The sequence below is a fragment of the Miscanthus floridulus genome, chromosome 5 (assembly GCF_019320115.1).
Source record: "Miscanthus floridulus cultivar M001 chromosome 5, ASM1932011v1, whole genome shotgun sequence".
Classification (NCBI taxonomy): domain Eukaryota; kingdom Viridiplantae; phylum Streptophyta; class Magnoliopsida; order Poales; family Poaceae; genus Miscanthus; species Miscanthus floridulus.
Genome location: NC_089584.1, coordinates 13,567,814 through 13,579,442, shown reverse-complemented (window position 1 = coordinate 13,579,442; position 11,629 = coordinate 13,567,814). Strand labels below are relative to the sequence as shown.

General features: G+C 43.4%; 2 protein-coding genes across 2 annotated transcripts; both read left to right on the top strand.

Moving 5' to 3' along the window:
• The first annotated feature begins 7,096 nt into the window (after nt 1-7,096).
• Nucleotides 7,097-8,616, top strand: LOC136454255 (receptor-like protein 6). Its single transcript, XM_066454741.1, has 3 exons — nt 7,097-7,257; nt 7,383-8,124; nt 8,410-8,616. The coding sequence occupies exons 1-3, from the start codon at nt 7,100-7,102 to the stop codon at nt 8,614-8,616; spliced, it is 1,107 nt and encodes a 368-aa protein (XP_066310838.1). The 5' UTR covers nt 7,097-7,099.
• Nucleotides 8,617-8,805: 189 nt separating this feature from the next.
• LOC136454254 (receptor like protein 22-like) lies at nt 8,806-11,097 on the top strand. The gene is made up of 4 exons (XM_066454740.1): nt 8,806-8,944; nt 9,658-10,350; nt 10,576-10,814; nt 10,969-11,097. Exons 1-4 carry the CDS (start codon nt 8,806-8,808, stop codon nt 11,095-11,097), a joined length of 1,200 nt encoding a protein of 399 aa, XP_066310837.1.
• Nucleotides 11,098-11,629: the final 532 nt, after the last annotated feature.

The window sequence follows — 11,629 nt, the reverse complement described above, 5'->3', positions numbered from 1 at the left end:
CTGCAAGCCATACATGTAAAAAAATAGGCATGGGGAAGAATCTTTAGAGGCCTTGGATCATGTGATGTTGTTGGTCCTTCCCCTGCCTCTCCCTCCACTCCATCTCTATCTGCTTCTACTGTTGCTTGTGAGCTCTCAGCTTATCTGGACAGTGACAATGTCACTGCATATGAGGATGACTTTGATTTACTTCTCTGGTGGCGTGATCATAAACTAACATTTCCAGTACTTTCTATAATGGCTAGAGATATTATGTCTGTACTTGTTTCTACTATCTCTTCAGAATCATGTTTCAGCTTGACAGGAAGGATAATTGAAGAGCGACGACGACGCTTGTTGCCTGAAACTGTGGAGATGCTGACTTACATAAAGGATTGGGAGTTAGGAGAAAAAAGGTTGCCACATGCTGTTGACAACCAAAAGTTGAAAGACTCCTTCAAAAATCTCTATCTTGATGAAGATATATCTGGGGCTGCTTCTGCTGGCACATCTAGGGCTGGCACATCTGCATCTGCATCTGTGGCTTCTGCTAGTACTTAGTATCTGTGTGAGACTTGAGAGTTATGAGAGTGTGAGACTTGAGAGTGATCTGTTATCTGTATTTGAGACATTTGAACAATGATGGAAGACTTAATTAAAAGCTGTGTTGCACTCTTTTTTTTCTTTCTAGGGTTTCTCACAAGGATGAGTTTTACCTAGAAAGATTTTTAATGAAGCAGCATTGCACAAACAGTTCATTTATCTTAATTGTCTTATCTGCTTTGGTGCTTTTAGTTAGAAGTTATAACTTAAAATCTGTGATAAGTTTGGAATGTTATATTTGTGATTGTGAATGAGTTTGGCTAATGGCTTGTGAATGAGTGTGAATGAATCTGTGCAACTATAAAAATTGAGAAGAGTGTGATAGGAGCAACATTTTAAGGTGTGTTAAGGTCACCGGGCCGTGGGCTGGCACGACACAGTGATTTGACCGTATTTAGCGGGCTGGCACGGCACGATATGATTTTCGGCCTGTAGTGCCATGCTTAGGCCGAAGGTTAGATACAAGACCCGTAGAGGCACGACACGGAAGACACGCGCGTGCTGTGCCGGCCTGACCCCTGCAGCCGGATCGGGCCGGCCCAGTGGACAACTATATTTGCGGTCGTAATCCAGCGGCTCTTGTCCCGTAGGTCCACGCAAGGGTGGATAGACGACGGCACAGTTATGTGATGGTACGCGGCAACCGTCAGCAATTGTCAGATGCGAAGACGCGTCGCCTCACGCACAAAATAAAAAGATCATGGACCGCCATTGGGCTTGTTTGGACTGGTACCTGAAAACGACACCTAGGCCAGACAGCTTCCCCAGGCCGTCGATTTCCGACGCCTGGGGCTGGATCGACCTGCCTGGGCGGGGCTCCCCAGGCGAGGCCACGATCAAAACAAGCCCAATGTGCGGCTGCCAGAGTAAAGTCAGTATGCCCCATGCTCAAAAAAAAAGTCAGCATATCGGATCCAGAGGCATGCATTTATTCAATGCATGGTTTTGGTTGGTACTGGTAAAACAACTCTCTCTCTCTCTCTCTCTCTCTCTCTCTCTCTCTCTCTCTCTTGACCTCTAGCTGGATCAACAACACCTCGGCAAAGTGCACCGACGCTGTTCACGAAAGCCAAAAGAAAAAAAATCACAGTTGACAAAGCTCTAGATCAAAACAAATGTGTGGATCATGTCACCCCACACTACATACTCGTGTTGAGATTAGGGAATTCGTCAATCTCTGGGAGGTACTACAGGGGATTTGCACGACACCTTGATAGAGGATCAAATCTATTGGAAATGGGCATCTAACGAGGAATATACCACTAAAAGTGCTTATCAAATACAATTCACCGGAGGTTTCGCCAAGATCAAAATCTTCCCAATTTGGAAGTCTAGAACTGAACGGGAATGTCGGTTCTTCGTGTGGACACTTCTTCACCATAAGATTCTTACAACAAACAACCTAAGTAAGTGAAATTGGTCACACGACCCGATTTGCAAATTATGCAAGTTTAATCCGGAAATACCGTTGCATCTGTGCAAATATATCTTTACCAAAGAGGTACGGTCCATAGTCAGAAATTGGTTCAACTTATCATAGTTGCAAAGCATCCCCGAAAACGGCTCTATTTACAAATATTAGAAAAAAAAAGAGCGGAATTCAATAAGGCACGTAAAGCCTCTTTTGACGGAGTCCTAATCTATGTTTGGTGGAATATCTGGAGGGAGCAAAATCAAAGAACTCTCCAACAACAAGAGCTACAACCCCTACAAGTCGCACATCTGATTAAAGATGATACAGAGTATTGATTGGTTCAATACGGCAACAGCAGCAAGCCATGGCCTCATCTTGAACCACCTCTAGTGTTCCTTACTATAGTACTATCAGTGTGAGGATTTTTTTTTTCTAGTTTCTTGACCACCCAGTCAGACTTTTAACGTTTTCGCTTTTTATCGATTCAGTCTAATTTTCTCTTCGTTTCGGTTGCTTTCCTCATAATTGAGTCAATGGGTGGCTTTGTAATTATCGATTTGTCTCTGTTTTCGCTTTCTTTCGTCTAATAAAATTTACGACAAAGCTCCTGCCGTCTTTTAAAAAAAAGAGGCATGCACTTTCCACACATGCCACCGTGCATGACCGTCGGAGCAAGGAGTTATACTGGTTAGGGATGGAAACAGATCAGTTCATATGTAATCAGACTCAGATATCACCTTTATCACATTTTAATTTGAATTTCAATACGAATATGGATATTTCCGAATATGAATACAAAACAGATGTCTCAGATTCAAATTTCTATTTAGATATTTAATCTATTCAACTCAACATGCATATTGTTGAATTGAACATGCATAAATAGAATTGTACTACTAAATTCATCGATAACCAAAGTGAAATAAAATCAAAGCACACTTCTAAAAGGTTCTAATGGTTAGAGGGGGTGAATAACCTATAAAAATTTCTACAACAACACTTAACAAACCGATTAGACAAATATGAGGCGAAGCGAGTGTTGCGCTAGCCTACTAAAAATGCAAACCACCTACCACAATTCTAGTTTATATAGTCTCTATCCACACAATGGCTATGTCACTACACTAAGTTAGTGTGCTCTCAAAGGCTAACTAAAGAGCCACACTAACCAAACTAACAAGCTCTCACGACTAGCTACACTAAAGAGCTTGACAACTAGTTTATGGTAATGTAGAGAGAGAGCAAGATGGTTATACCGCCGAGTCGAGGAATGAACCAATCAATTACAAGAATGAATACCAATGAACACCAATCACCTTGGAATCAAATTATGACACAATAATTTTTTACCGAGGTTCACTTGCTTGCCGGCAAGCTAGTCCTCGTTGTGGCGATTCACTCACTTGGAGATTCACGCGCTAATTGACATCACACGTCAAACCCTCAATAGGGTGCCGCACAACCAACACAAGATGAGGATCACACAAGCCACGAGCAATTTATTAGAGTACCTTTTAGCTCTCCACCGGAGAAAGGTCAAGAACCCCTCACAATCACCACGATCAGAGCCGGAGACAATCACCAACCTTCGCTCGACGATCCTCGCTGCCCCAAGCCGTCTAGATGGCGGCAACCACCAAGAGTAACAGGCGAATCCCGCAGCGAAACACGAACACCAAGTGCCTCTAGATGCAAACACTCAAGCAATGCACTTGAATTCACTCTCAATCTCACAAAGATGATGAATCAATGATGGAGATAAGTGGGAGGGCTTTGGCTAAGCTCACAAGGTTGCTATGTCATTGCAAATGACCAAGAGAGTGAGCTAGAGCCGGCAATGGGGCTTAAATAGAGAGCCCCCCACGAATAGAGCCGTTCGCTCTCTGTTCCCTGAAAGTCGGGGCAACCGGACGCGCCGGTCGTATTGACCGGACACAGGACCCCAGCGTCTGGTCCTCATATTTTCGCCACGTGTCCCCTGCTTCAAATGCTGATCGCCCGATCTCAACGGTCATCAGTACACTTAAGTTGTGACCGGACGCTCTACAGTGTAGGACCGGACACAAGACCCCAGCGTCTGGTCACTTCCAGTAAGGTTCTAGTCGCGACCAGACGCGTCCGATCATAAGCGACCGGACACAGACCAGCCAGAGTCCGGTCGTTTTTAGAGAGCTCTCCGAACCTCTGTTTTGCGACCGGACGCGTCCGCTCCTGTACGACCGGACGCAGCACCTGAGTCCGGTCATTCTCCAACTGCCACGCGTCACTGCTGTTCCTCACGCTACCACGTCAGCGTACGTTAGTACTGACCGGACGCAGGCCCTGAGCGTCCGGTCACTCTTCGCGCCAGCGTCCAGTCACGAGACCAAGACCACGCGCTCATAGCTGCTACTGACCGGACGCAGGGTCAGAGTCCGGTCACTGTGTGACCAGCGTCTGGTGCAGTCCGTGAAACTCTGTCTTTTCTGTAAAGGGCGACAGTGGCACCGTCGGACTGTCCGCACTCGGACACTCCGCCGGTGAAGTTTCGAACCCTTGCTCCCAAGTGCTAAACACAATGTATGTCACCTTTGTGCATGTGTGTTAGCATATTTTCATAAACATTTTTAAAGGTGTTAGCTTTCCACTAGATCTTAAATGCATATGCAATGAGTTTGAGCATCTAGTGGCACTTTGATAACCGTATTTCGATACTAATTTCACCCATCTTAATAGTACGGCTATCGATCCTAAATGTGATCACACTTCTTTAAGTTTCTCGATCACTAAACTAAAAAACTCCTAACAATCTCACCTTTACCTTGAGCTTTTTATTTTTTTTCTTACTTCTTTTCCAAGTCCAAGCACTTGATCATTACCATAGCATCACCATTGTCATGTCATGATCTTCATTTGCTTCACCACTTGGAGTAGTGCTACCTATCTCATAATCACTTTAATAAACTAGGTTAGCAATTAGGGTTTTATCAATTTACCAAAACCAAACTAGAGCTTTCAGGGTGGGCTCGACGGAACTGTCCGATGTAGCTAACTTTCGGGGTGCTTAGTGTCTAGTGGAAGACGAGCGCCTCCGAAAACGTGTTATTTCGGACGGTTCTGCCACACTGCTGCTCTGGAATAGGATCTTCATCAGCTGGTCCAGCCCCCAACATTTCATGCTGCAGTATCTCACATTGTATGGTCCAAGAGTCACCATCAAAGCCTTCAGCATAAGTGAAAGGTATGAACTGAGGCACTGACTCTAGGTCTACCACTCTGGCCCTGACAAGGACTCTTGCTAAGCTTCTGTCATTTGCAGACCAACTGATGAGTCGACCAAATGAGCCAACAATCTGTTCCACATACTCATCTGCCCAATAGTCTGCATGCAGGCCCAAGAGCATTAACCTAACCTCACGGTTAAAATTAACCCTTCGCCAGTTGCGGCCTTGGTTATGGCGTGCAAGCTGATATTCACATCATCGAAAGGATGAGGGCTCTCAAGCACAAAAGAGTCTCTAATATAATCCGAAGCAAAACGAACAAAAGCTTGTCCTAGATGTGTTGGCTGAATGTCCAGGATTGGTACTCTTTCACGATCAACTAGGAACTCTCTAAGAACTTCTCTGACCACAGCAAAGTTGAGTGCATTACCCGGCAAAGGCGTAATCGTAGCAATGGCCAGGTTCTCGTTGCGTGGCACTGGCCTTGATTGTGCCACTGCACGCACCATGAAGACTCTGTTGGGCACCTCTTGCCACACCATTCCCGTTGGCACAAAGGGGCTTGGATCAGCACGTTGGAACGCCATGATTGAAGAAGAGGTGAAGCTTTGGTGTGGATTCAGGCGAGGGTGGTTTTCTCCTTCTACTCTGTTAGTATTTGTAAGGGGGGGGTGCTACAGTCTACGAAGGTGAAGGGTCATCTTGAATCACGACTGTGTTAGACAGCAAGGAACACCACTGCTTGTGGGCCACATGTTTGCTGGACCCATTAGTCATAGGCTTCTGAAGCAGTGTCCATGAGATGGTCTTTGGATCCGGTATTTTTTTTGGGTGTGTTTGGTTGGGCTGTGGCTGTGGGAAAAAGTTGATGTGGGCTGTGAACTGTAGAAAAGCTATTGTGGGCTGTGAGCTGTAGAAAAGCTGAAAGCTGTTTGGTTAAACAAGTATAAAATATATCTTCTATCTTTATCTCTCTTGAAACAACTATGGAAGAGCTTTTTATTCCACCAATTTCGAAAAGCAGAAAGTCAAAAGTCAAAAGCAGGGTCAAATCAGCTTTCAAAAATGTACTACGGAAAAGCAGCTGCTTCTGAAAAAGCAGCCTCTTTAATTGGGCTTTTGGCTTTTGGGGCCAACTGCACTCCACCAGTCAGCAAAAGAACTAAATGAAGGTGGGCTGCTTGCGCTTGGCCCAAGGTGCACGCCCGCGGCCTTGGAAAACCATTTGGGCTGCTCAAGAGTTCCTTTTCCTTTAATGCGCCATTCACTGCTCAGATTAGCTCCCAACTTGTTTCTGACCGAGCTCAACTGTCCCTGGCAATTAACTGCAATGTGTCCCTCTTGCAGGCATTTGTGGCATCTAATCTTGGATTTGCAGCCACTTCTTACATGATTACCTGACAAACAGCGCGAGCAAATCCTGGAACCTATTGGTTCTCTGATAGATTTGGCGCAGGAAGAGTAGCAGAGTGTGGTTGACCTGTCCCAAGACTCAAATTCAAATTCAAGTCAGACGTCTTCCTCATGGGCTCACTGTTGACTACACCGCCATTGTTGACTCTGCTATTCTGCTTTGTGCCATGAACAATGCTACTTTGGCCATGGAAATTACTGAAGGAAGCTGACTGAAATCTGCTTGGACCCCGGACTTTCCGCGGGAAGAAGAGACGGCTAAAAACCGATTGTCTAAACTGACGAACATCTGGTCCAGCCTGAGACCCAAACTTCTGGTTGATCAGCAAAGAATTTGCACCAGTCTTTTTGACAGCAACTAAAGAACTTGACGCCAATTGGGCCAACTGGCCTACAACCACTATAAAAGTTTGTTTATCATGCATGGTTCGGAGCAACTAAAGAACTTGACGCCATTGGAATGGAACAGCAAACCAATAATAGCAAGATGGCTCCCACTAAGCATCGCTTCCCCATGCTCCTGCTCCAGCTGCTATGCTCCTACTCCGCAGAAGCTGCAGCCATGATCAACAGCACCACAGCCCCTTGTCTCCCAGATGAATCTTCTTCCCTCCTCCAGCTTAAAAGTTCTATGATAGCCTGTTGGTTTGACTGTGGCTTGTCGTAAATGATCGTAAATTTTCAGCCGGAATAGTATTTTTCTCTCACACAAACCAGCCAGCAGTACTTCTTCACAAACCAGCAACGATATGAACCAGCCAACCGAACAGGCTTGCCAACGGCCTGTCATCGTGGCAAGCTGGAACAGACTACTGCCAGTGGGTGGGCATCATCTGCGACACGGGCTCCGGGAGAGTCATTTCTCTTGACCTCGATGGGTTCAACTTGATGAGCTATCGCCTACACCCTGCGCTCTTCAACCTCACCTCTCTCAGGAACCCCAGCCTTGCTTCCAATGACTTCACTGGCGTCCGCCTCCCAGCATCTGGGTTTGAGCGGCTCACAGATATCACCCACCTCAACTTCTCCCATACCTACTTTATTGGTCAGATCCCCATTGGAATTTCCCGCCTCAAGAACCTTGTCACTCTTGATTTTTCTGGTAGTTATGGCGGGTTGTATTTTCAAGAGCCAAGTTTCCAAACATTCATGGCAGCAAATATGAGCAATCTGAGGGAGCTTTTTCTTGATTCAATGGATTTATCTAGCAGTGGGTCGACTTGGTATACTGCTTTAGGGCAATCAGCTCCTCAGCTACAAATTCTTAGTTTGCCTAGGTGTTTTTTATCAGGTTCTATTCACCCTTCCTTCTCAAGGCTTCGCTCATTGACATTGATCAACTTCGCAGAAAACCCGGAACTCAGTGGCAAAGTGCCTGAGTACTTCTCTGAGTTATCTTCCCTGATGAGTCTTGACATATCAGACACTTCTTTTGAAGGGCAATTTCCAACAACGATCTTCCAGCTAAAAAGTTTGAGGAAGCTTGATTTGCCTTCGAACCCCATGCTTTCAGTGAGACTAACATATTTCCCAAATGGAAATAAGGCCCCGTTTAGTTTCAAAAAATTTTGGCTTTTGGCTACTGTAGCACTTTCGTTTTTATTTGGTACAAATTGTCCAATTATGGACTAATTAGGCTTAAAAGATTCGTCTCACGATTTCTCGGCTAACTGTGCAATTAGTTTTTTTTTTCGTCTACATTTAGTACTCCATGCATGTGCCGTAAGATTTGATGTGACGGGTACTATGCAAAAAATTTTGGTTTTTGGCTTCAACTAAACGGGGCCTAATTTGCAGGACCTGAATCTACTGGGGACCAACTTCACTTATGACACTCCACTCTCTTTTGGCAATCTGACGTCCCTCCAGACTTTGAGCCTTACCACGGCAACCATGGCCAAGGAACTCCCCGCTTTAATATGGCTTCCGTCACTGAATGAACTAGACCTAGAGGGATCTGGGTTGGAGAAGCGAGTATTATCTTGGGTTGGCAATCTTAAATAATTGAAATACCTGAAGCTTGATGACTAAGACTTCTCTCAATCGGTACCTTCTTGGATCGGCAACCTAACAAGGCTCGAAACTTTGCGGTTATGGGGGTGCGATTTCTCTGCGCCAATACCACACCAGATTGGATATCTCACAACTTTGACAGATTTAGAGTTCTTCAGCGGTGATGTCTCTAGGCAGCAAATGCCATCATGGATCGGCAATCTTACGAAGCTGACATATTTGGATCTCAGTTATTGCAATTTCTCAGGGCCGATACCCTCAATAATTGGGAACCTGATCCAACTTGAAGAGCTGACGCTTTCTTGGAACTACCTCACCGGTGAGACTCTAAAATCTCAATTGCTTTCTTCATAAATCAATATTACATGCCGTACTTAAATAGTCAAGATTCAAGAGGCTAAAAGAGGGAGGGGAACAAGAGGTCGATTAGACTTTTAGGCTCTTGTGGAACAAAGATAAAGTTGAACTATTTGAATCTTTTCAAAAAAAAATGTTGAATTATTTGAATGATATATACGAAAATTGTTCTCTGAGGCCTTCTGAAACAAATGAATGAGTTCCTTCAAATCCTGAAAATACTGTGGAATAGCTTGTTTTTTTAGGAATTTGGAAGCATTCTTGACTTCTTGTAAGACCCTGTTTGGTTCCTATGAATTGAGAGGAATTGAAAAATAATTTAATAATAAAATGGGAAGCAATTTTTAGATATTGGTTTTAATTTATGGGATTCAACCAGACCCTAAGATATTTGTTAGATATTTAGGCATATGGATGGGAATGGGTCGGATCGACCCAAAATAAGGCATAAACATTAATGTTAATTAGCATAACAAATAAACTCCACGGTGCAAAAAAGTCACAATTTCAATTTGGTGCATTATTAGGATGTAAGCAAAATCCTGAAATATATATGCATCTACTTAGAGAAAATGAAGAATATTGTTATGTTAAGTACAAGTGCATACTGGATTTCATTATACATTAATAAAATTTGGAATGTTCTGACTAGTATTCTGTCGGCCTTGCATGCAGGAAACATTCCAGAGTCTCTGTTCGCCCTTCTAGCCCTGCAATATCTTTATCTTGATACGAATCAGCTTTCCGGTTCCTTGGAAGACTTTCCTCATCCTTTATACTCAGGATTGTCGCAAATCAACACAATTGTCCTAAGTGATAACCAATTGGCAGGCCCAATACCAGAATCACTTTTTCAGCTTAGAAACCTTCAGTATCTGTATCTCGACTCAAATAAATTGATGGGTACAATAAAACTTAGCTCTATCTGGGGGTTGACAAATCTCACTGAGCTTGACCTGTCTAACAATTTGATATCGCTTATAGACACCGAAGGTGATACTATAGCTCCTCATCTTCCTAATATCGAGTACTTAGCTTTTGCATCTTGCAATCTTAAAAAACTTCCAGCTGCATTGAGATATCTTGACACTATTACAGACCTTGACCTTTCTAATAACCAAATTGAAGGGGCCATACCAAGTTGGGTGTGGGAGAACTGGAAGGACCAACTTACCACTTTGGACCTTTCACACAATATGTTGACTATATTAGAGAAGTCACCTTCTCTTGTTCATATGACGACTTTAGCCTTTCTTGATCTCAGTTCTAATAGACTTGAAGGAACCATACCAATACCAGTAACCCGGTCTAGGGTTGTTGTGTTGGATTACTCAAACAATAGCTTCTCCTCCATTGTATCTAACTTTGGCAGGTATCTTACGAATGCCATTTATATCAATTTGTCCAAGAATAAATTAAGTGGCCATATACCAGCATCGATTTGTAGTTTGAACAAACTTGATATCATGGACTTATCTTACAACTACTTTGGCGGACCAATCCCATCATGTCTTATAGAAAGAGGAAGCCTGACTGTATTAAAATTAAGAGAAAACAGATTGCATGGGGTGCTGCCAAAAAATATTGGAGAAGGATGTAAGCTTGATACAATAGATCTGAATGGAAATAGAATTGAAGGTACGCTACCTACATCACTAGAAAATTGTCAAGATTTAGAGTTCCTTGATGTCGGTAATAATCATATTGTTGGTTCATTTCCAGCTTGGGCGGGTACTCTTCCAAACCTTCGAGTTCTTGTATTGAGATCTAACCAACTCAATGGCACTATAAGGGATCTCCAACCATTTCTTAGGTTACTTGCATTCAGAATGGTTTGTGGGTTTAAGATCTATGATGAATAACAACAATGACAAGGGACAAACTTTAGAGCACTATTACAAACACCCAGTGCCAAAGGATGAAATGTATCAAGATATTTTCACTATCACATACAAAAATTTTGATTTTACTTTGACCAAAATCCAGACCGCTTTGAAAGTAATTGATTTCTCAGATAACACATTTAATGGTTCCATTCCCAAGTCAATTGGCAGGCTTGTTTCACTGCATGGACTTAATATGTCACACAACAACTTCACGGGACAGATTCCATAACAGCTGGGTAACTTGACTAGGCTGGAATCTATGGATCTCTCTTGAACCATCTCTCAGGGGAAATCCCACAAGTTTTGACCTCTCTAACTTTTCTCAGTTGGCTGAATCTTTCATACAACAACTTGACTGGAAGAATACCAGAGGGAAACCAGTTCTTTTCGTTTCCATACAGTTCTTTTGAAGGCAACGCTGACCTTTGTGGAAGTCAAGTGCCTAAACAATGTGACAATCCTGGTTCAACTACTCCAAAAGCAATAGACCATCAAGAATCCAAAAGTTTGTGGCAGGACAGACTTGACGCCATCCTTCTGTTCACATTTGTTGGCTTGGGGTTTGGAGTGGGTTTCGCATTGGCAGTCTTGTCCAAAATCTGTCGCCGCATAGAAGGATGGATTTGCAAGCATTTTTGTATCCATAATATGTATGTGTAAAACCACTATGGAACATATGTCTGATATTGTTTCTAAAAAGGAAAATGAGAGCCATATGTATTTGTGTTGTTACTATATATGGTTAGATGAGATAGGTTAAA